The sequence below is a fragment of the Rhamphochromis longiceps genome, linkage group LG10 (assembly GCF_057381845.1).
Source record: "Rhamphochromis longiceps isolate RC_006_pf linkage group LG10, R_longiceps_female_GT1.1, whole genome shotgun sequence".
NCBI lineage: Eukaryota > Metazoa > Chordata > Actinopteri > Cichliformes > Cichlidae > Rhamphochromis > Rhamphochromis longiceps.
This window is the reverse complement of record NC_140566.1, coordinates 21062264-21082245: the sequence shown is the minus strand read 5'-3', so window position 1 is coordinate 21082245 and position 19982 is coordinate 21062264. Positions and strand designations below refer to the sequence as shown.

The 19982-nt window shown below is 39.5% G+C and overlaps 6 protein-coding genes across 6 annotated transcripts; 4 read left to right on the top strand and 2 right to left on the bottom strand.

Moving 5' to 3' along the window:
* Positions 1 to 5090: 5090 nt before the first annotated feature.
* On the top strand, positions 5091 to 6471 carry LOC146660829 (claudin-4-like). The gene has a single exon (XM_085420854.1). The coding sequence runs from the start codon at positions 5348 to 5350 to the stop codon at positions 5993 to 5995; it is 648 nt and encodes a 215-aa protein (XP_085276980.1). The 5' UTR covers positions 5091 to 5347; the 3' UTR covers positions 5996 to 6471.
* A 135-nt stretch (positions 6472 to 6606) lies between these two features.
* On the top strand, positions 6607 to 9351 carry LOC146660828 (claudin-4-like). Its single transcript, XM_085420855.1, has one exon. The coding sequence runs from the start codon at positions 8486 to 8488 to the stop codon at positions 9122 to 9124; it is 639 nt and encodes a 212-aa protein (XP_085276981.1). The 5' UTR covers positions 6607 to 8485; the 3' UTR covers positions 9125 to 9351.
* Positions 9352 to 10307: 956 nt separating this feature from the next.
* cldn29 (claudin 29) lies at positions 10308 to 11393 on the bottom strand. The gene has a single exon (XM_085420858.1). The coding sequence runs from the start codon at positions 11306 to 11308 to the stop codon at positions 10676 to 10678; it is 633 nt and encodes a 210-aa protein (XP_085276984.1). The 5' UTR covers positions 11309 to 11393; the 3' UTR covers positions 10308 to 10675.
* An 887-nt stretch (positions 11394 to 12280) lies between these two features.
* On the top strand, positions 12281 to 13262 carry LOC146660826 (claudin-like protein ZF-A89). Its single transcript, XM_085420857.1, has one exon. The coding sequence runs from the start codon at positions 12498 to 12500 to the stop codon at positions 13128 to 13130; it is 633 nt and encodes a 210-aa protein (XP_085276983.1). The 5' UTR covers positions 12281 to 12497; the 3' UTR covers positions 13131 to 13262.
* A 12-nt stretch (positions 13263 to 13274) lies between these two features.
* Positions 13275 to 14577, bottom strand: LOC146660825 (uncharacterized). Its single transcript, XM_085420862.1, has 3 exons — positions 14378 to 14577; positions 14171 to 14291; positions 13275 to 14039 (listed from the first exon to the last, which is right to left on the bottom strand). The coding sequence occupies exons 1-3, from the start codon at positions 14447 to 14449 to the stop codon at positions 13879 to 13881; spliced, it is 354 nt and encodes a 117-aa protein (XP_085276988.1). The 5' UTR covers positions 14450 to 14577; the 3' UTR covers positions 13275 to 13878.
* Positions 14578 to 14738: 161 nt separating this feature from the next.
* On the top strand, positions 14739 to 18164 carry LOC146660824 (claudin-4-like). The gene is made up of 2 exons (XM_085420861.1): positions 14739 to 15562; positions 16274 to 18164. The coding sequence occupies exon 2, from the start codon at positions 16505 to 16507 to the stop codon at positions 17069 to 17071; it is 567 nt and encodes a 188-aa protein (XP_085276987.1). The 5' UTR covers positions 14739 to 15562; positions 16274 to 16504; the 3' UTR covers positions 17072 to 18164.
* Positions 18165 to 19982: the final 1818 nt, after the last annotated feature.

Sequence of the window (19982 nt, the reverse complement as noted above, 5' to 3'; positions counted from 1 at the left end):
TACATTTTTTCTTTGACATTTAGCTTCATTTACTCTAATTCATTGAGAACTATCTTGCGAGTGCACTAAGCAGTATCGTAAAGCTGGTTACTGCACTTTAGAATTAGTTATAAAAATGAATTTGTTTTTTGAACATAGAAGCATCTAAATGTCTTCCTGGAGGTTGGTAAAGATATTAGTTAATATATGAAGCTTTAAATACACATGGAGTAGTTTTAGATAATAAATCCATGGTTCTGCCTTACGAAGGATTACACGACCTACCGAGGCCTCAAATACCTTGTTCCTTGTAAGTATAATTAATGAAAGTTTCTCATCCAGAGTCAGTTGTATCTGTGATTCAGTTATGAGGATGGCCTTTTTCTTAAAAAAAAAAAACTAAGCAAAAGAAAAACCACATGTAAAACCAAACAGCAGATTTATCACCTTAAAATTATGAATCTAATTTTGGTGTGACAGTAATGTTTTTACATCCTTCTCTGCTAACTTGTTTCTGTTGAATGAATTGTAAATACTAGTAATACCCCAGCTTGTGCCTTTGTGGGAAATAGAACGATCGTATCAATACTGTACTTGCGTTGTGTTACTAATTAAACTCAGTACACTACAACTTCAAGTGCTATGTACTCAACAGGATAAGAGATGCAAAACAAAAACTAGAAGCATGAATGCTGACTCAAGTGTTTTGATCGGCCAGTTATGCAACCCAGTTCCTGGAACTGCCTGTTGAGAATTATTCACCAAGAAGCAACAGGAAGACTATGACTACTGGAAAGTTTAGATATTATTTTGCCATAAAATGGTCTCAGAGAGCTGGATCTCAATTGAAAATAATTTGAATATGTTATTGAGAATGGTCTATGATTATCAATAGTGATATTTTTTTTAATATAATTTTCACTGAAGCAGATTTACATTTTGTGGATAATTTCAATGGATTGTTTTGTCAGTTGATGAATTAGTTTCAGTTTACAGAGGGATTACCCATTTTGTGTTTTCTACCTCTGTGTGTGTGTTTGAGAACCTTCATCATATCTAAAGGGGGTGTAAACAGGGATTTCAAGCGTAAACAGCAACCGTATCATTTGGTTAACTACCAGAGGAAATCCAGATAGTATATCTGTATGAGTATCAACCCACTGCCAACACAAGGAGCATAGTAACCCGAATACAGAAAACATGAGAGGCACTTTTTCCTCTTTCACCTACAGTAACACTTAAACTGTTAGTCAGTTTTCAAATAATAGATAAAACTTTATATTTAACATATTTAACTGAGTATTTATCTCTTTCCAGATTACAGATTGAACTGTCTGCAGCGCTACTTCATATAAAACATTAAAAAGCTTCTTTCATATTAAGATATTAATCACAAGCTCTCACTGAGATACAGTACTCTGCAAAAGTCTAATGCCATTTCTTCATCCACTCTTTTTGCTTCCAGATTTCTTTGAATGCTTTAAAATGGTTTTGATCAAAAGTTCTCTGGACTTTCCCAAGGTCTTTCTCAAGTTTTTCTTTGGACAGTGTTTGCTTTTTCACTCATTTTCAACGACAAAAACATTTCAGTAATGTTTTTTTGTTTTTTTTTGTAAAGCCACTTTATATCTACAAAGGAATCATTGAAGGATAAAAACAGGCCCCTAACTCAAATAAGAACCAAATTTACATCTAAAAGATTGGAAATTTGGCTTATGTTAGCATGAGGAAATGAGAAAATTGGACAAGTGGTTAACAAAAAAAAGAAGTTACAGTATCTGAAAGTCATTTCTTCAATCATGAAAGCAGAAAAATGTCAGATTGTGATCCATCACGCAGTACTACTTGGAAAGCGTCTGATTGATAGCAGCTTCATTTTTAAGCACAACAGCGATTCCAAACACACTATTAGCCATTTTGGCCTCTCCAGAGCTTGAATGGGAAGAAAAGTTTGCCAACATTGAGAGCTTTGAATGTCCTTCATGAAACCTGGGAAATTATTCTTGAAGACTAAAGAAATTAAAAGGAACTTTTCCCAAGAGAGTTCAGGCTGTGCTGAAGAATGAAGGTGGACATACTAAATATTGACTTTTAAGCTAGTTAGAACTGTACAAACACGGTTTTTGCTTCATTTACTTTATTTTTACTGTTTGTATGTTTAGGCGATTTAAAAAAATTCTTTTTTCAAATATACTGATTTTTCAAGTTTCCAGCAAACTGTCAATCCCATTTCATTTCAAGCAGTTCAGTGCACAGAGAGATGGTGATTTCCACAGGCAGCCTTTGTTGTCTGTTCTTCTGTTCTAGAAGCAGAACGTTGGCTACAAAGCCATAAATGCTCTAAAGGAGGGTGGAGCCTTGCATTTAATGGGTGCTTAGAGAGTTATGGTCACATAAGAAATGGAAATAAAGGATGTTTGAGCACAGGTGATAGCACACTTTCACAATCTTCCAGACATATATCTCTTAGTACATGTACTGCATCGAAAAAAAGGTTAAAGTTGATATTATTTTCTGTAAATGCAAAGTTTCAAATTAATAGGCTGCTTCTACTAACTGCAACCTCAGATTCTGGTTACGCAGAAAAAGAGTTCACATCACCAACTGCGTGTGCATATGCCATACATGCACAAGCACAAAAATAGACACTGCTGTCACCTATTGGGCACAACGAGGAATAACAGATAAAAGGGGAAACATAGCAGACAAAACAGAGTTTATCATTCTCCTTTGATTTCAATGCTTTGATTTGCTGCAATAGCTGCAAAATCCAGACATGCCAAATATGTTGTACATCACCTCACTGACTACTCTTTGATGCCTTCATCCACTCACCCTAAATGAGCTTCATACACAACAAAAGCTCTTTTCTTGTAACCTTCAGCAAACAAAAAGCTCTTGTATGTTCACATTTACAATTGGCCTTCAGTCTGAGCTTCAGAACACTCACAGAGCTTCTCTCACTTCCAACCTCAGCCTGCAGTTTGTACGCCTTCTTAATATTTTTCCCACTTCATAAATCACATATTTATTTGAAAAATAAAGTTTGGACACTGTGTAAAATGTAAATAACAACAGACTGAAATGATTTGTAAATCTCATAAACCCCCAATAGAACATAAAAAACATATCAGTTGTTTAAGGAAATGCAATATTTTAGGAAATATATTTGCTGATTTTGAAGCAACATATCTCAGTTTGTAGCATTGCCTCTTCTTTTAACAGCAGTGTGTAAACATCTGGAAATAAGGTAAGCACCTGCTGAACTTTTTGGGAGAGCACAGTGTTCCCATCTCTGTCTGATGTAGGACTAACAGTTCATTCATTCTGGGTCTTCTTTTCATTTCGTAATGCTCCACATATTTTTAACTGGTAAAAAGTCTGGACTGCAGGCAGGTCAGTTCAAAACTCTTCTACTATGAAGCCATTTTGCTGTAATAGATGCAATATGCGTTTTAGAATTGTCTTTGTTAAATATGCAAGGCCTTTTCTGAAAAAGATGCCACCTGAAAGCTACTATATCCAAAGGCACTGCCATACCTTCAGAGATGCTGGCTTTTACACTGAGAGCTGTTGACAAGCTGGATGACCCTTTTTTCCTTTTGACATGTTCCCCATGTTCTATAGAGAATAAAACAGGAGTTTGGGAGATTTGCAAATCACATTATCTGTTTTATTGACATTTTAGACAGTGTCCAAACATGTTCAGAAATAAGATTGTATATTATTTTTTCTTTCTCCAGGAACAGTTTGAGAAAACAGAAGTGACAGGACAACAGGTGTGTCTTGTGAAGTGTTTATGGAAGCATAGGTTGATTAGATATCACACATCACACACAAGAATGTTATAGGATAATATGAGTTCGTCAGTATTGAGCTACTGGGAGAGGCAACAATCTCACAATCTGTAAAGCAAACAGAGTGGAAGAGTGACATCTGGAGCTGGTTCATCTCCTGTTTTCCTTCATGCTGACTGTAAGTGACACCCTACACTACGTGCACTTCTTTGAAAAAACCCCACACACCAGTAATTCATGAATTTGGTGAAGAGTAAGTGCTTGAAAGATTTACACTACTTCGCTTACATGTTATTTCTGCTAATTTTTCATTCGAGGTCAAACACAAATGTAGAGCAAACAGTTAGGTGTACTTTGTTCTTTTCATTTCAATTTATGATTTAATTATTTTACTGTTCTTAATTTACTTAATTTACTTTATCTGAACCTTTGTATTTTACACTGGATGCAGTTATCTAATAAAATAGGTCAGGGATTCCCGAAGCGTGGGCTGGGGCCCCTGGTGGGCTGCGGCCCCTGGTGGGCTGCGAAGGTACTGCAGGTGGGCCATAGTAGTAAGAGAAATTCTGTTTAAATTTACTCTCAAGTATGTACAAGTAGATATTTATATAAATATATTATTTTATATAAAAAGCAAATTAAAACTGGTAATAGGAGGTGGGCAGTTTGTGATATTACTTGTTACTCCGACTTGCATATGACTGGATAGTATTTTATAAAAAACTGTTTGTGTTATTTATGATTTCTTAAAAAACTAATTATAAGGAAATATATCACTCTCTCGTTGGGACTTTGGGAAAAGCAGATGAAGATAATTTCCTGTCAAAGATTATTAATACTCATATGAGATTAAAACTGATCATTATTGTTTTTAGGGACATAGTCAAAGCCTAATCAAGCAAATGATTGTACTCTTAACTACACTTTTAATATTAAAATCAATTAAAGTATTCGAATTAACTTTAAGTGAAAGAATAATATTCCCCTCAGTCCTGAGCTGTGTCCATCCCCCTCAACCTCTTGACATGCTGTAAAGTGAAAGATACAGTTCTTCCAGAGAGTCTTTTGCAAGGCCATTTATGTGCATTTACTTGAGAGAGAACTCCAGCGGGATGCCATCCATTATCAGCGCAGGTGTAACACAACAAAAACACTGAGCACATGACCATTTTTGGTTAGTCGGAAGTTTTGGTCAGAGGTGTTGTCATTTCAGACTGACTGAGTCACCAGACATTCAGGACATCACTCCACCCACCTGCTCACCGGCTCACCTGTTCAGGTGAAACTTTATATTTAGGGAGTGGACCTGAAGAGCAGGTGCTGATGACGGTTCGCTGTTTCTCCATTGCCCCTCCTCCATCAGGCATTTGTACCTGCTCCACTCCTCACCCATTCAGCAGACTTGTCTGACCGGCAGAAAACTCGACTTCATCGCAAGGAAGAAACAAATATTCAACAGCCTGTATCACTCCACAGTGAGAACGTCGATACGCACTCAGAGCTTTATCAGCAACCTCTGAAAAGAGAAAGGACTTTAGTTTGAAGCAGCTTGAAGAACAAATCTGACCAAAATGGTGTCTGCTGGCTTCCAAATGCTGGGTGCAGCCTTGGGGATCATTGGCTGGATTGGAGTCATCGTTGTGTGCGCTGTTCCCATGTGGAGGGTCACTGCTTTTATTGGCAGCAACATTGTCACCTCACAGGTCATCTGGGAAGGTATCTGGATGAGCTGTGTGGTCCAGAGCACAGGCCAGATGCAATGCAAGGTCTACGACTCCATGCTCGCCCTCACCGGAGACCTCCAGGGTGCTCGGGCCCTGACTATCATTTCCATTGTGGTAGGCGTCATGGCTATTCTGCTCGCTGTAGCTGGAGGAAGATGCACCAACTGTGTGGAGGATCAACAGCAAAAAGATAAAGTGGCTGTCGCAGCTGGGGTTATGTTCATCATCGCTGCGGTCCTCTGCCTTGTCCCTGTCTGCTGGACAGCCAACACTATTATCCAGGAGTTCTACAGCCCTCTTCTGAATGCGGCCCAGAAGAGAGAGATGGGTGCCTCGCTGTATATCGGATGGGGTGCTTCTGCTTTGATGCTTATCGGAGGGGGATTACTCTGTGCCAGCTGCCCCAAAAAAGAAAAAGAACCCTACAATGCAAGGTACACAGCTGCCACTAGGTCTGATGCCTCAGCACCAATATCTGGGAAAGGCTACGTCTGAAATATTTACTGGGACAGATGCACCAGAGTTTATGGGTTGTGTGTGTTGGTAATTCAGGTTACTTGATGAAACGTGACTCCTCATGAGAGTGTTGGAGTGTTTTGAGATGATGTTAACACCAAGAAAGGAACCACACCCAAGTCTACATAGTCTACAGCTGTGTGTGTGTGTTTGTGTCAAAAGTACTATGTTGTGTAAGTGCTAACAAGTCTAGTATATCCATATGCTTATGTATCTTTTTAAAATGTTCACTTTTGCTCCTGTGCTTGTAGATTGTTTTTCAGAACTATGTATACAAAATTCTCAATGCACCACTTCTACTGTAAATAAATATTTTTACTGTTTACAAATCTGAGAATATGTGTTACTGTTTTTTTGTTTCCACTCAATGTTTGTGTTCAACAGGATTCATTCAGTGGTCACCCACAATCACATTTAAAGGAAATTCTAACATTAAAAACAGTGTATTTACAGTATCCATACTCTTTTTATTGTGCGTTTGACACATTTTTAATGTATATTAATTGTAACATACATGTTCATTATGTAACACGGCATAATCAAAACAAGGATGCTTAAAAAACAAACGTCACAGTATGTGAGAAGCAACCATTCTCCGACTTTCTGGTTGAACAGGTTTGGGTGTGGCAAGCATAATACTGGCTGGAAACCGGCCTGTCTGGTTAAACTGTGAACCTACAACAAAGGTATTTGGACTTTGAATGTAGTCACAGAACCAAGTTTTATTTGTTAGGGGAGTAAATATTTAAAAAGAAACAAAGTCTTGTAGTAAGCAAACATTTCTGGAGTGTAAAACAATCCACGGTTCTTATATAGCGCTTTTCTACTCTATCTGAGCACTCAAAGCACTTTACACAACTAATTCATTCAGCCAATCACATTTTGTAAGTGTTTACTACATAACATTCATAGATATTCACACTCCGATGGATGTATCTTGCCCAAGGATATTTGGCATGCAGACTAGAGGAGCCTGGGACTGAACCACCAGCCATCTGGTTAGTAGCTGACCTGCTCTACCACCTGAGCTACAGTCAGCTCTTAATTTATGTCTGTGAAGGTCTGTGAAGGTTTTCAGTCATCCAGGTCATCGTAGTCTAAGGAGCTTGGAAAGAAAAGCGTCTGGAGTTGCTTGAAGACATAGAAGAGCCACCTCCACAGGACAAGACTCGGCGGTCCATCTGCATCTAAAGGACAAAGGTCACTACTTAGATGATGCCAATGTTCACATTCTGGACAGAGAAAACAGATGGTTTGAAAGAGGAGTGAAAGAAGCCATCATTGTTCATTGTGAGCGACCATCTTTGAACAGAGGCGGGGGTTTACGACACCAACTCTCTGCCATCTATAATCCAGTTTTGAGATCCCTTCCCAGATGCCTTAACGCCCACTCACATCCTGGGCCATCTGACCACAGGAAATCACATGAAAGGGTGGGGCCAGGTTTCACAATTAGCTCACCTGAAACCTTGGCTGATTGTTTCAAGGTGATTCAAAGTGCTTTACAAAGACATTAGAAACAAAAACAAATAAAAAGCATGATTTCAAATTGATTAAAACAAGCAAACAAACAAACAAACTAATTAACAAATAAACAAACAAACAAACAAACAAAACAGTATATAAAATCAAAACAGATAAAATCAGAACAGTAGATAAAATCAGTAGTTAAATGTAAGTTTTGAAATTTAAGCTTAAAAGTGTGGATTTGGTGCTTTATTCAAATGCAGCTGAGAACAGGTGAGTCTTCAACCTGGATTTAAATAAACTGAGTGTTTCAGCTGATCTGAGGCTTTCTGGGAGTTTGTTCCAGATATATGGAGCATAAAAGCTGAATGCAGCTTCTCCGTGTCTGGTTCTGACTCTGGGAACTGATAAAAGACCGGATCCAGATGACCTGAGGGATCTGGAAGGTTCATACTGGGTCAGAGGTAGAGGATCATCAGGGGCTCCATTGTCCCTCTTTGGAGGGACACACCCACAGGGCCACCATTTGACCCCAGAACTGAAGAAGCTTCTCGTACGAGTTTGTTTTTGCTCAGAGACTGACCTTACCTTTGTGTGCATGCACGTTTGTAGGTGTGTGTGTAGAGAGAGTGTGCGTGTTTGTGTGAGGACACCTGAGGATCTGATAGCACTGTTGTTCCCACTGTTGAAGTCTTGAACGACTGAATAAAGCTTGTTTGTGTGAGGACAATGAAGGAAGCTAGAGAATAAGGTCTGTGGATATCAGGTCTCCAGTTTCCCGCTTTGTCTGAGGACACAGAAACTCCACCCTGAAACACAGCAGCAAGCATCTATCTTCTCACAGCTAGGCACAGGAACATTAGACCACAGCAAATCCATCATCAGGCAGGTGTATCTGCAGCACATACAAGACTGGAGTGTGGTTCAATTTTCTGTGGTGCCAACTTTTTCTTTTTCTTATTTCTTGAATTTTGCGTAGAAATCTGTTACAGCAGCATTTTCATGGCTTCTCAGGGCCTCCAGATCTTGGGTGTTTTACTGGCCTTCTTTGGTTGGCTGGGCGCCATTATCACCTGCGGTTTGCCCATGTGGAGAGTCACCGCTTTCGTGGGGGCGAATATCGTCACAGCCCAGGTGATCTGGGAAGGCTTGTGGATGAGCTGTGTGGTCCAGAGCACGGGGCAAATGCAGTGTAAGATGTACGACTCCATGCTGGCTCTGCCTCAGGACCTGCAGACTGCCAGGGCCATGGTGATCATCTCTGTGATTGTTGGGATATTCGGCATCCTCATGGCTGTGATCGGAGGAAAATGCACCAACTGCATGGAGGATGACGTGGCCAAAGCTAAAACCTGCATCGTGGCTGGAGTGATATTCATAATAACCGCCTTGCTGATCTTGATTCCTGTATCGTGGTCAGCTCATGCAGTAATCAGCGACTTTTATAACCCCCTATTGGTTGAGGCTCAAAGAAGGGAGCTTGGATCTTCACTTTACATAGGCTGGTGCTCTGCTGCGGTGCTGCTGATGGGAGGTGGTCTTCTCTGCAGCAGCTGTCCCCCAAAAGTTGGTGGCAGACCCTACATACCTGCCAAATTCACACCTGTAAGAAGCATATCTTCAAATGTTGACTATGTGTGAGTGTCTCAGCTACAATGCTAATAAAAAGGCACAGCAGTGTACTCAAACAATTCTGAAGGCTGAAGGCATTAAAAAAAACAGATCACATTTTACTACATTTAATAGGTTTCATACATGTCTTGATCATATCTTGATTCTTTTTTTAAGTATATTTTAGGTTACTGAATGAATGTCAATGCTATTTTTAGATGAAATGTGTATTTTTCACAAATAAATGTTTTGCATGAATACCACCAAGTTTGTCATATATATCTTGTAAGTTGCATGTGAAGAGAAATGGACTTGATTGTATGCAGAATTTTTTAAAGCTCCCACTAATAATGGACAATGAGCCTTCAATTGCCAGGAAATTTGAACCTTTTGAAGTGGGAGTGTTTATCTGAACCTTATTGAACCTTGTGACAAATGAAAAAAGAAACCCAACTTGCATATAATGTCTAAGTTGTATTGTTCACAGTTTAGCTCAAAAACATGAGTGACTTAGGGTTTGAAAAAAAAAGATCCCACTGATGACGTCGAGGTCTGTAAAACTTGTGCATCAAATGTGACACACTTGGTGTTACAGGGTTTAAGTACCAAAAAGACAAAGCTTTGTTCATGCAGCTCCTCCTCCTTTCCTGGAACTCAGAGTACAGACACATTGTAACCCAAACTGGAACTATAAGCTACTTCTTAGTAACCTGTAATGACAAAGCGTTCAAGAATTCAAGGGAGTAGACTCCTAGGAAGTTGGCCGTGTAGTAAAGACAGGAATTTACAGTTCCTGTCTTCAGTAAAATGGACAGTCTGTTGTTCAGATTCGTGTTACTAAGGGAACCCCTTTTCACCTCTAAAGAATGGATATTTACACTTTGCCCAGTAAGAGGACATCTGCCAAGTCTTGGAAAGACGATATATCCTGAACCACCTGAATGGGTTTTTTTTTTTGTTCCCTGATTCTCAGTTGAAACCAGTGAGGACAACACAAACACATCACTGTGATTTATAAACACTGTTCCTGGACCAGTTTTGGCCTCTTGGTAGATAGCAAGAGGATAAAGTAGAAGTAGCAATACCATCAAATTTAAAAACAGCCCCCCACCAAAAAAAAAAGTTTGGCAAAGTGGTGTATACATTCAAAAGTAAAAGCAATGCAGAATTTATCTTAACTTTAATATTTTTGGGAAATTAAGTATTATCACGAGTTGTGTTTGAAAACCAAGTCTGAATTGTAAAAACAACTACCAGAGGGGTCGATCTGCTGATGGTGGTGGGGAATCAGATCCCAAAACATCTTAGTGAATTAAGCAGAATAACTACAATTAAAAAATTACATGTGGCAATAAACAGTTTATTGGTTAAAAATCACTTAAAGAACTTTAATATAGGAGTTAGAAAAAAAAAACCCAGCACACCAATCCTGCAGTAATCTAACATCACACACACTTTGACAGACAAAAGGCCATAGTGTTAGTTACACCTGCACTATGCATACACTGTGATAAGAAACAGGTTTGTACTCTTTGTGAAAGAGGTCATGCTCATCCACTTCTCATGTAATGCAATATAATCTTAGACAAATTCCTTCCCGGGTGTTGTTGATTTAGGTGCCGAGTACTTCGCACCACTGTAGCGGTTGTCTCCTGCTGGGCATTGACAACAGAGAAGTGAACCACCAATCAGTAGTAACCCTGCTGCACCCCAGCCCACGTACAAACAGGCACCCAGCTCTCTCCTCTGAGCATCTGGAACCATGGGGTTGTAAAAGTCCTTTATGATGGTATTAGCAGGCAGCGATACAGTCACAAGACACAGAGCCCCACTCAGGATGAAGAAAAAGCCTGCAGAGATAGCAACTCTGGCTTTTGCCATTTTGTCCCCAACACAGGTGGTGCATTTACCTCCAACCACAGAAAGCAGCAGGCCAAACAAAGAAAACAGGATGGAGATGACAATCATGGCTCGAGCTGCCTGGAGGTCTGGAGGCAGGGCCAACAGGGAATCGTAGACCTTGCACTGCATCTGGCCGGTGCTTTGCACCACACAGCTCATCCAGAGTCCTTCCCAGATGGTTTGAGCCACCACAATGTTATTTCCAATGAAAGCAGATACCTTCCACAAGGGCAGCATGCAGATCAGTATGTTTCCAATCCATCCAAGCACAGCCAGCCCAACACCCAGAATCTGCAACCCTAAAGAAGGCATAACAGCTTTTCCCCCCCCTTTTTTTAGACGAGTCAGTTCTTTGCAGGGTTTCCAAATAAGAGTCCACTCTCAGCAGAAGTTTTATATGACCTACAAATCCCCCCAGAATACAGCCCTCCTCTGGGTGGGCTCTGGCTCCACTGCATCAATCACGCTCCATTTGATTTCAGAGGTTTTCTTGACAACAAAGAGGCCCACTTGTCCCCAAACAGAGCCCAGAGAAAGAAAAGAAGCTTTAACAGTGCAAATCAAGGGGGAATACTTTTTAATTAATTTTAAATATATGGAATGATGCACAAACCCAACCACATCATGTTAGGTTTAATAAAAAAAAAATTCAAATGTCTGAGCAGCGACTCTAAAGAAGGGTAAACATTTTTATTGCCTCTGGAGAAAGAAAGTAAGAAATCCCACAATCATAAAAAAGTAGTAAGTTTGATTTGGTTAAAAATATCAAAACTATTAAAACCCATTACCTGATAAGATAGGCTCATTAAAAGAGAAACCAACCATACCAAGGAGGATCACAGGTTGAGAAACAACCAATGTGGTGCATGTCTAATTTAATACTGTTTGTTTCTTTTGTTTTTTTCCCCCAAGCCAATGCCTCACACCTAATTACCACAGGTGGACTCACTCAGCTTGATTGCTGCACTGGTAAAAGAAAATGAAATCAGATGTAAAACCAAAAGCAATCATTATGATCTCATATTGTTACACGAGATACTAAAGTCAATATTAAAATGCAATCTTTAAAATCACTCTTCTTCTCATTGTTATGTTCTTGGTAAAACTGCTACTTTTGTCTGAGTGAAATCATAGCCTCACAAAAAACACCCACAAAAAAATAATGAAAAAGACATTAATTTAGGTGGAAGATTTTTATTCTAAACATTCTTTTCATTTCAGTTTTCACAGCACTTTTGCAAACATTCATCCATTTTCTTATTGGCTTATCATAAGAAAATGGGTTGGAGGGGATCTGGGACATATGCCAGCTATCACTGGGCAGGAGGTCAGTCCTAATGACCACAGGTGTTTTCACTTTGAACACTTCTGAATAACCAATCAGGAGAAACCACGAGCCTCCCATGTGGATATAAAAGCTGCAGTTGAGGCAGTCATGTTGTCTTGTTGTGTTTCCAGTTGATTCTTTCTCACAGCTCTCTGTTGCGCCAGAAGAGACAGTATGGCATCTGCAGAACTTCAGATCTTGGGCATCATTTTGGCAGTGATTGGCTTTTCTGGAGACATAATTACATGTGCTTTGCCATTGTGGAAGGTGTCTGCTTTCATTGGAAACAACATCGTGACAGCACAAGTTTTCTGGGAGGGTCTCTGGATGAACTGTGTAATGCAGAGCACTGGCCAGATGCAGTGCAAGGTCTACGATTCCATGCTCGCTCTTCCTCAAGACCTGCAGGCAGCCCGTGCTCTGGTTGTGATCTCCATCCTGGTCACCCTAATGGGACTCCTGCTTGCCATCGCAGGCGGAAAGTGCACCAACTGCATTGAAGAGGAGACTGCCAAGAGTAAGGTGGCCATTGCTGCGGGGGTGGTGTTCATTGTTGGTGGCATCCTGTGCCTCATCCCTGTATCCTGGTCTGCTAATGAGGTCATCAGGAACTTCTACAACCCAATCATGTCTGACGGACAGAGGAGAGAGCTTGGAGCATCGCTGTTCATTGGCTGGGCTTCATCTGGACTCCTGATCATTGGAGGTGCACTCCTTTGTTGTCAGTGCAAGCAGCCTAAAGATGGTGGCTACTCTGTCAAATACTCTGCTCCACGCACTGCAACAGGTGGTGGAGCATATGTTTAAATGTCTGCAAGAGGTTGGAACGGCTGTAGACTGTCACCCTCAAGAGAAATGGACTAGGCTGTTTTTATGGACTAAATATTTAGGTGCTTTTACTTTGCTTTTGATTTAATAAAACTCTATTCACTAACTTGACTATGGTTGTGGTTTTTGTTTTTTTTTAAAATTAAAATTTAAACTTGGCTCTAGTGGAGGGTTTCAATGAGTAAAAGGCTGCTTTTGTAGACTGCACTTTCTAGCAAACATGGTAGACTTTACACTCCAGCTCACAACTAAAACTCTAACTCTAGGAATTTAGAAGGCAGCTAACCGTGTGCAAATTGTCTTGCAGAATTTAAACTAAAAGGTAGTGATGGGCAGATGAAGCCCCATGAAGCACTGAAGCTTTTCATCCAATTGGTTCACCCCAACGCGAAGCTTCATTTGCTCTAGCAGGACACCTACTGGACGTAAAAATAATAGCTGGCATGAATTTGAAGAGTGTGGCATTTTGCACACAGCCTGTAAATGTCAACAACAAAAGGAGTGTGTAAAACATGTATATTGTAGTGATGGCAGTATACTGTGTATATTTATACTGGCAGTATGGGAAATGATTATTTGGAAATGCTTGAAATGGAAATGATCATTTACTGTGAGGTGTGGTTGGGGTGTGGACAGTAGTTGTGCTTTTGTAACGTTGAGGTATGGACAGCTACACACTGAGGCTTTGAGCCTCAGTCCTGCCTGTTCACATTTTATTCTGTAAAAACTAAATTTTCACTGCTTTTATGACCTTTTTAGTGGGGAGAACATAGCTAGGATTTAATGATTTAACAAATCTTTTGAATCCTTTGTCCTCCACAATGCTAAATAGCTGGGAGTCCTCAATCACCATGCTAACCAGGTCTTCATCTATTTGAGATTGTTCTCCTGAGGAAAGACAATAAAGATAAAGCACAAATATAAATATCACATACGTAACTTATAACAGTTATATAATATTGTTATATCATTTAGTAACATTACTGCATGCTATATTATCATGGCATTTGATGGCTCACCTGGTCTTGCTCCACAATCGGTGTCCCCCTTATTCTCATGCAAAGCTCTGTAGTGCCTAAGCATGGATGAGGTGTTGTTGTTGTCATATCCCAGCTCCCTGGCACATAGCAAACACTTCACCTTGTACAAAAGTCAAGACAGCTCAACATAAATTGTATTGCACCATCAGTATCATGAAAATACATCTTCTGTAGAAATTTACATACCTTGTTGGGAGGAATAAGATCAAAATGTTCCCACACAGGGGAGGACATCCTCCTCTTCTTAGCTGGCTCCATTCTCTCCTGACTTTCCTCACTCTCATAAACCTCCAAACGGTCTCCAAACTCTCACTAACCGCAACTCTCCATCAAACACCCACATTTTTGAATGAAGTCTGAGGGGTTTATATCTGTCATAGCTCGCGGCAAAGTTCGAACCACTTCATGAACCAGTCACGTGGTACAGCCGGGCAGCGAGGCTTCGGACGTCATCATTTTCAGCTCCTCCCATAAATGAAGCAAGCCTCGATACGCGCTTCGCGGAAACGCCCCCTCCATTACTCGACACAGGCTCCGAAGCCTCGATACAGAACGTCCCATCACTACTAAAAGGCAACAAATGCCAAACCAGAATCAGCAAAAATGCGCTATAAATTCATGAGGTGCACTTGAATTGATATCGTATTTGAAGGGGGGGGCAGTAGTACAAAATAAGCTAAAAATCTAACTGGCCCGTCTGACATACAACTGGTATGTTTGATGCTGGAGTGTTTGGTCTGCTTTTAATTGCTGGTTGCTAGGTAAACATGTCATGTAATGAAGGCTTTGTGGCTATCCGATTGTTCAGTCTGACGTCACTAGCAGTGTCTGGGTCTAAACTCGCTGCAGGTCCATATATCAAACGATTACTGAGAGTTGAGAAACTGTCTAAAGTCTTTGATCTTTAAAATGATCAGTGTTCTGCTCTACCAGGTGTAACAATTGAGTTTAACATCCAGGCATCCATGAAAACGGAATTTATGACATTTAACTGAGTTGAAGTTAGCAGGAAGTTAGCTCGCTAGCTTCTATCTAAATACAATATAGCATGTCCTGACTGCGGGGTTTTGGAAACAAATTAAAACGTACAGCTCTGCTATCACTTCCAGCATAAATGAAGACAGAAAACTAAACAGCAGTGACGTTTGTAGGGTTACTGAAGTTTGGCTAGCTGGTATATAATGATGTGCTACGTGACCGCTAGCGACACAGCTATGTTAGCATAATATAAACAAGCTTTTTTTCCACTCGATAAAAGTTAATGTGAGTGTTCTCAGTGGTCAGGAACAAATGTAATTGCATGGCAGGATGCTGTAAAAGGACCAAACTTCAGCCAGGAGAACAACTGAGATAATCCATCCACAATACGAGGTTAGTCATTCATATACTGCTGCATGGGCTGGGCTGTAGTTACATCCTAAGGTTTTAAAAACTGAGCTTAAATAAATGATTAGTGGTAATAAAAGCCGAGGGAGGTCAACAGTGATCACTGACTGTTTTAGGAGCTTTTTGAGATCAAATAGAAGAAAATACATAACATTAAACATGTTAACAACACAAAAGCCATATTAAACACAGACTACTTTAGACCCGGAAGTAGGATTCGTCGCGTCATCACTGAACAACCGGATAGGTTCGAATATTGTGCTTTGGGACTTTATGTGATTGGTGCATAAAGTCCTAAATTGACAATTTTACCTTGTTATGTGGTTACTAGGCGACATCCTATCTGATATAGATTTAAAAAAATTTTCAGGGGCCTGTGATGTGTCTGTCTGCCAGTTTTGCTTGCTGACTTGATTTTGTAGAAAGAGGTCATGAGCTAACATAGGCTTTGTTTATTTAGTAAGATTAAAACATTTAAGTGCCAAGAAATATTCAGAAAAATGCATCAGTAATTTGATACTGGTCTAGTTTTTCATGCATTCTGGTAATATGTGAAAGTACTTTAAAATACAAGAAGTATACATCATGAAATCTGCAGTCTCTATATTGCTGGTTTAAATGAGCAATCTGTTTATTCTTTGCAATGACAAAGCAAGTTTTTATACACAATTGCTTCTGTTAATGGCCTTCTACTAGTTTTTCAGGTCAAGCAGGAATCAAGACAAACAGGAAACTTGCCACAGAACACCGTCCCCTCCCTGTTGCCTTTCTCATACCTGAGGAGCAAAACAACAAAGCAAAACCCAACCAGCAGCATTTACAGACAACTGAAAGCTGGAAGTAAAAATGATCTTAAACTCAACTGGAGGTTGATTTTGATGTCTTTTTTTTTTTTTACTTTAAATATAGACTTTATTTTCTGAAAACATGAAGACTCAGATCGTTGGTGTGTGTTTGGCAATCCTCGGTTTTCTTGGCACCATCCTCATCTGCGCACTGCCCATGTGGAAGGTGTCGGCATTTATACAGTCAAACATCATCACTGCTCAGGTGTTTTGGGAAGGCTTATGGATGAACTGTGTGTTCCAGAGCACGGGTCAGTCACAATGCAAAAACTATGACTCGGTTTTGGCTTTACCACAAGAGCTGCAAGCCTCCAGGGCTCTAATCTGCGTGTCTATTGCCGTCAGCGTGGTGGCCATCGGGCTCACAGTGGTTGGAGCTCGATGCACTTCTTTCTTTGATTATGACCAACTGACCAAATCCAATGCCGGCATTGCAGGAGGTGTGGTGTTTATCATAGCAGGGATCGTGTGTATTATTCCTGTCACCTGGTCGGCTTACAGCATCATCACAGGGTTTTATAATCCTGTGGCCACAACAGGAAGCCAAGGAGAGCTGGGAGCTTCTATATATTTGGGATGGGTATCTGGAGCACTCCTTGTCATTGGAGGAATTACTTTGTGCACCACCTACAGATGCTGTAGAGGATGAGAGAACATGCTGTAGAACATCCAATACATGCTGCAGTTAACAGTTCACAAGACAATGTGTGCACTCTCAAAGACTTTTTTTGTTTTGGGCTTTGAACTTCTATTTTCATCACTTTTGTCAACCTGTAATTGCACAATATTGAAATTTTACAACAAATCATAATGAAATGTGACACATTAATATAGTAAATTGCATGTATAATTATGTATTTTAATATTTTTAAAGAGCTACAAGGAAAATGAAGTCTGTTTGAGCTGCTCTTGGATTGTATGTATGTTGCATATGATAATACAAAATGTTTACTGAAAAAATCTCCGATATGCTGTGTAGAGCACATGTTTTAAAAATTTTAATGAATAGTATTTGTTTAAGGCTCATAATCTTTTGCAATATTTGTATTACTGCATGTGTGAAAAAGTCTTTTTATACTTTTATACTTTCAGTGAATTTCAGTGATAGTTTTAGTGGAAGTTAGACAAAATGAAGTAAACCAGTCAGCTACAGAAAAATAAGCTATTACCGTTTATTAAAAAATTTGGTAAAAATAGGTATGAATTCAGTGGTAGACTTTGTAACATTTTTAAACTATGTGTTCTTCATTGTTTGTGCATGTTGTACTCTGTAAATGAAATGTTTTTGATGGTCACTGTAGTGGCTACATTAACTTCTTAAAGCTCTCTTTTTTTCTTATATTTAAAATAACCACAATACAGAAGGATAAGTGACTGTTTTTATTCATTGGTTTGTTAGCAAAAACAATGGTAAACCCAGCGTGTAGCTCCGCCATCTGCTTATTTATTTTCCACATGAACCTTTCACAATAAAGCTGAAGTTCCTGTTGAGATTTTTCAAAATAAACTGAAATGATGACAAAATGCATTATTCTCAAACATTAAATTTCAGAATATGAAGATGAAACATTCACTGTACCAATTCTTCTTTTATGTTGCTCTATGTAATAGATATACTGGTGCAGTTTTGTTGTTGAAACTAGAATGTATCCCATGATGTTCATGCTCAAAGCTAGTTAGCCTGAAACTTGGAAAATATTGACGATATGAATATGAATAAAACGTTTTTACTTTGGCTTCAGTTAAACATACTGTAATAAGTTGTCTGATCTGATTTTTATTTCCAAAGACCCCCTGCTTGATGGTTAGTCAGTTAAATTGCAATAGTAAAAGGTCTCATTTTGTGTAACAACTTATAAAAAAAAACTGGGAGTGAGTTGGGCTTCTGTTTCTTGTCTGTGGACTCTGCGGCACATAAAGGGGCTGGGAAGCCAACCTAGCAATGAGTGGTCAACCTAACCAGACCAAATACTACACAACACCAAATCCACATTTTAAGATCTGGTATGTTTTCTGTTCACTACATAGAGCAGATATTCACTGAATACATATCAAGAAATTCTATATGTAAGAGGTTGACTTTGCATTGCATCTCGCTCATACAAATTGTACCCTACAAGCCTACTCAACCCCTCCTACCTGTCACCATCACAAAGCATTACTGATGTTTCAAAGAGGAGGGGTGGCAGGAAGTGGTCAGTGTGAGATTTTTTTTAATTTAGGAAAGAAGGAGAAATCAAGAGCTTACTCAAAGAGAATCGCTGGGTTTCTGTCAATTGGCTTGGTGCTCTGAGGGCTCTGAGTGCTCTGAGGGCAGTCCATACCCTCCACCCTCCTAGCTCTTCTACTCCAAAAGGTGGAGTATATTATGTGACATGCATGAACTTGACAACTTTGCAGTCACAACACTTGATCCCACAAAAGATTTCTCACATGTTTTGCATGTGGCAGTTCACATGCAAAACACTCTGAAAACATCCAAAAGCCACAGCACCAGCCCCCCACTTCAGCCTGCCGCCAGTCCTGCTGACCCATTTAAAAATTATAGCTCTGAAGCAATGAACCACATGAAGCAAGTCTTAATCATCCACTGCAACTCCAAAAAAAGAAAAAGACATTCAACAGACTCTCATCTCCTTTAATTTCAAGTAGAGAGAAAGATGTTTTCTTAAACTGTTATACAACAGACAAGGAGCTCAATAATGATATGAATACATCCTTTGAAAAGAGGCAGCTTCTGAGCTGTTTGTGGATGTACGCATAAAACAAATATTCAAACACCTCTGGGCTACACAGTCAGGTTTTCAGGCTTTTACACTCATAGAAAGGGTTGATATTGAGCACTGAGCCTCTGAGATACTTTCATGTAGAAAGTGCAATTAGGGATGTGCGACATGACCAAAATCTCATCTCATATGAGACATTTATCGTCCTTACATTTTCTGTAAATTGTGTGAATCTCGGGCAACTCGTGAAGTGTTTCAGCTGGGTGTCATTTACCTGGAGTGTTTTGAGCCGCCATTTTCTTTGTGAGTATAACACGGTTTGCCTTCTGTTTGGAGCTACCTGGTTCTGCCTCATCTTCACTGGCCATGCCGGTATTCTCTGTGCCTGCATCCACGTGGTAACTGTAAGCGCCATTTATAGTTACTTCATGTTTTTATTTGAAGAATTGGTACGGTGAATGTTTCATCTTTGATTTTTATAATAATTTACTGAAGAAAACATTAAAAAGTGCACATTGGGTAATCTTTCAAGATGTAGAATATGAAAAGTCTCATTTTTTGCTTACATTTTGATGCAAGCTTCTCCTTCTAGCCACGATTCCTTTTATTTGAAAAGAATTTTAACATAGTCATTTGTTAACACTTGCCATTGTATCTTATGGGTGTGAAATGTGGAAAAACTAATGGTGTTTACATGTTGTCATATTAATGAAGCAACGTTAGTTTCTTTAGTTTTCCAAAATCTTGTGGTATGGATGGAAAAGTTTCTCAGGATCAAATTTATCACTCTACCCCTGATGTATTCTGCATGTACACAATATTTACATGCACCAC

Bases quoted from the DNA above. Each gene is read 5' to 3' on its own strand.
- LOC146660829 (XM_085420854.1), top strand. From the start codon at position 5,348: ATGGTGTCTGCTGGCTTCCAAATGCTGGGTGCAGCCTTGGGGATCATT.
- LOC146660828 (XM_085420855.1), top strand. From the start codon at position 8,486: ATGGCTTCTCAGGGCCTCCAGATCTTGGGTGTTTTACTGGCCTTCTTT.
- cldn29 (XM_085420858.1), bottom strand. From the start codon at position 11,308: ATGCCTTCTTTAGGGTTGCAGATTCTGGGTGTTGGGCTGGCTGTGCTT.
- LOC146660826 (XM_085420857.1), top strand. From the start codon at position 12,498: ATGGCATCTGCAGAACTTCAGATCTTGGGCATCATTTTGGCAGTGATT.
- LOC146660825 (XM_085420862.1), bottom strand. From the start codon at position 14,449: ATGGAGCCAGCTAAGAAGAGGAGGATGTCCTCCCCTGTGTGGGAACAT. The intron at 14,292-14,377 runs GTATGTAAATTT...CTTTTGTACAAG, and splicing joins ATCTTATTCCTCCCAACAAG to GTGAAGTGTTTGCTATGTGC. The intron at 14,040-14,170 runs GTGAGCCATCAA...GTCTTTCCTCAG, and splicing joins CGATTGTGGAGCAAGACCAG to GAGAACAATCTCAAATAGAT.
- LOC146660824 (XM_085420861.1), top strand. From the start codon at position 16,505: ATGAAGACTCAGATCGTTGGTGTGTGTTTGGCAATCCTCGGTTTTCTT.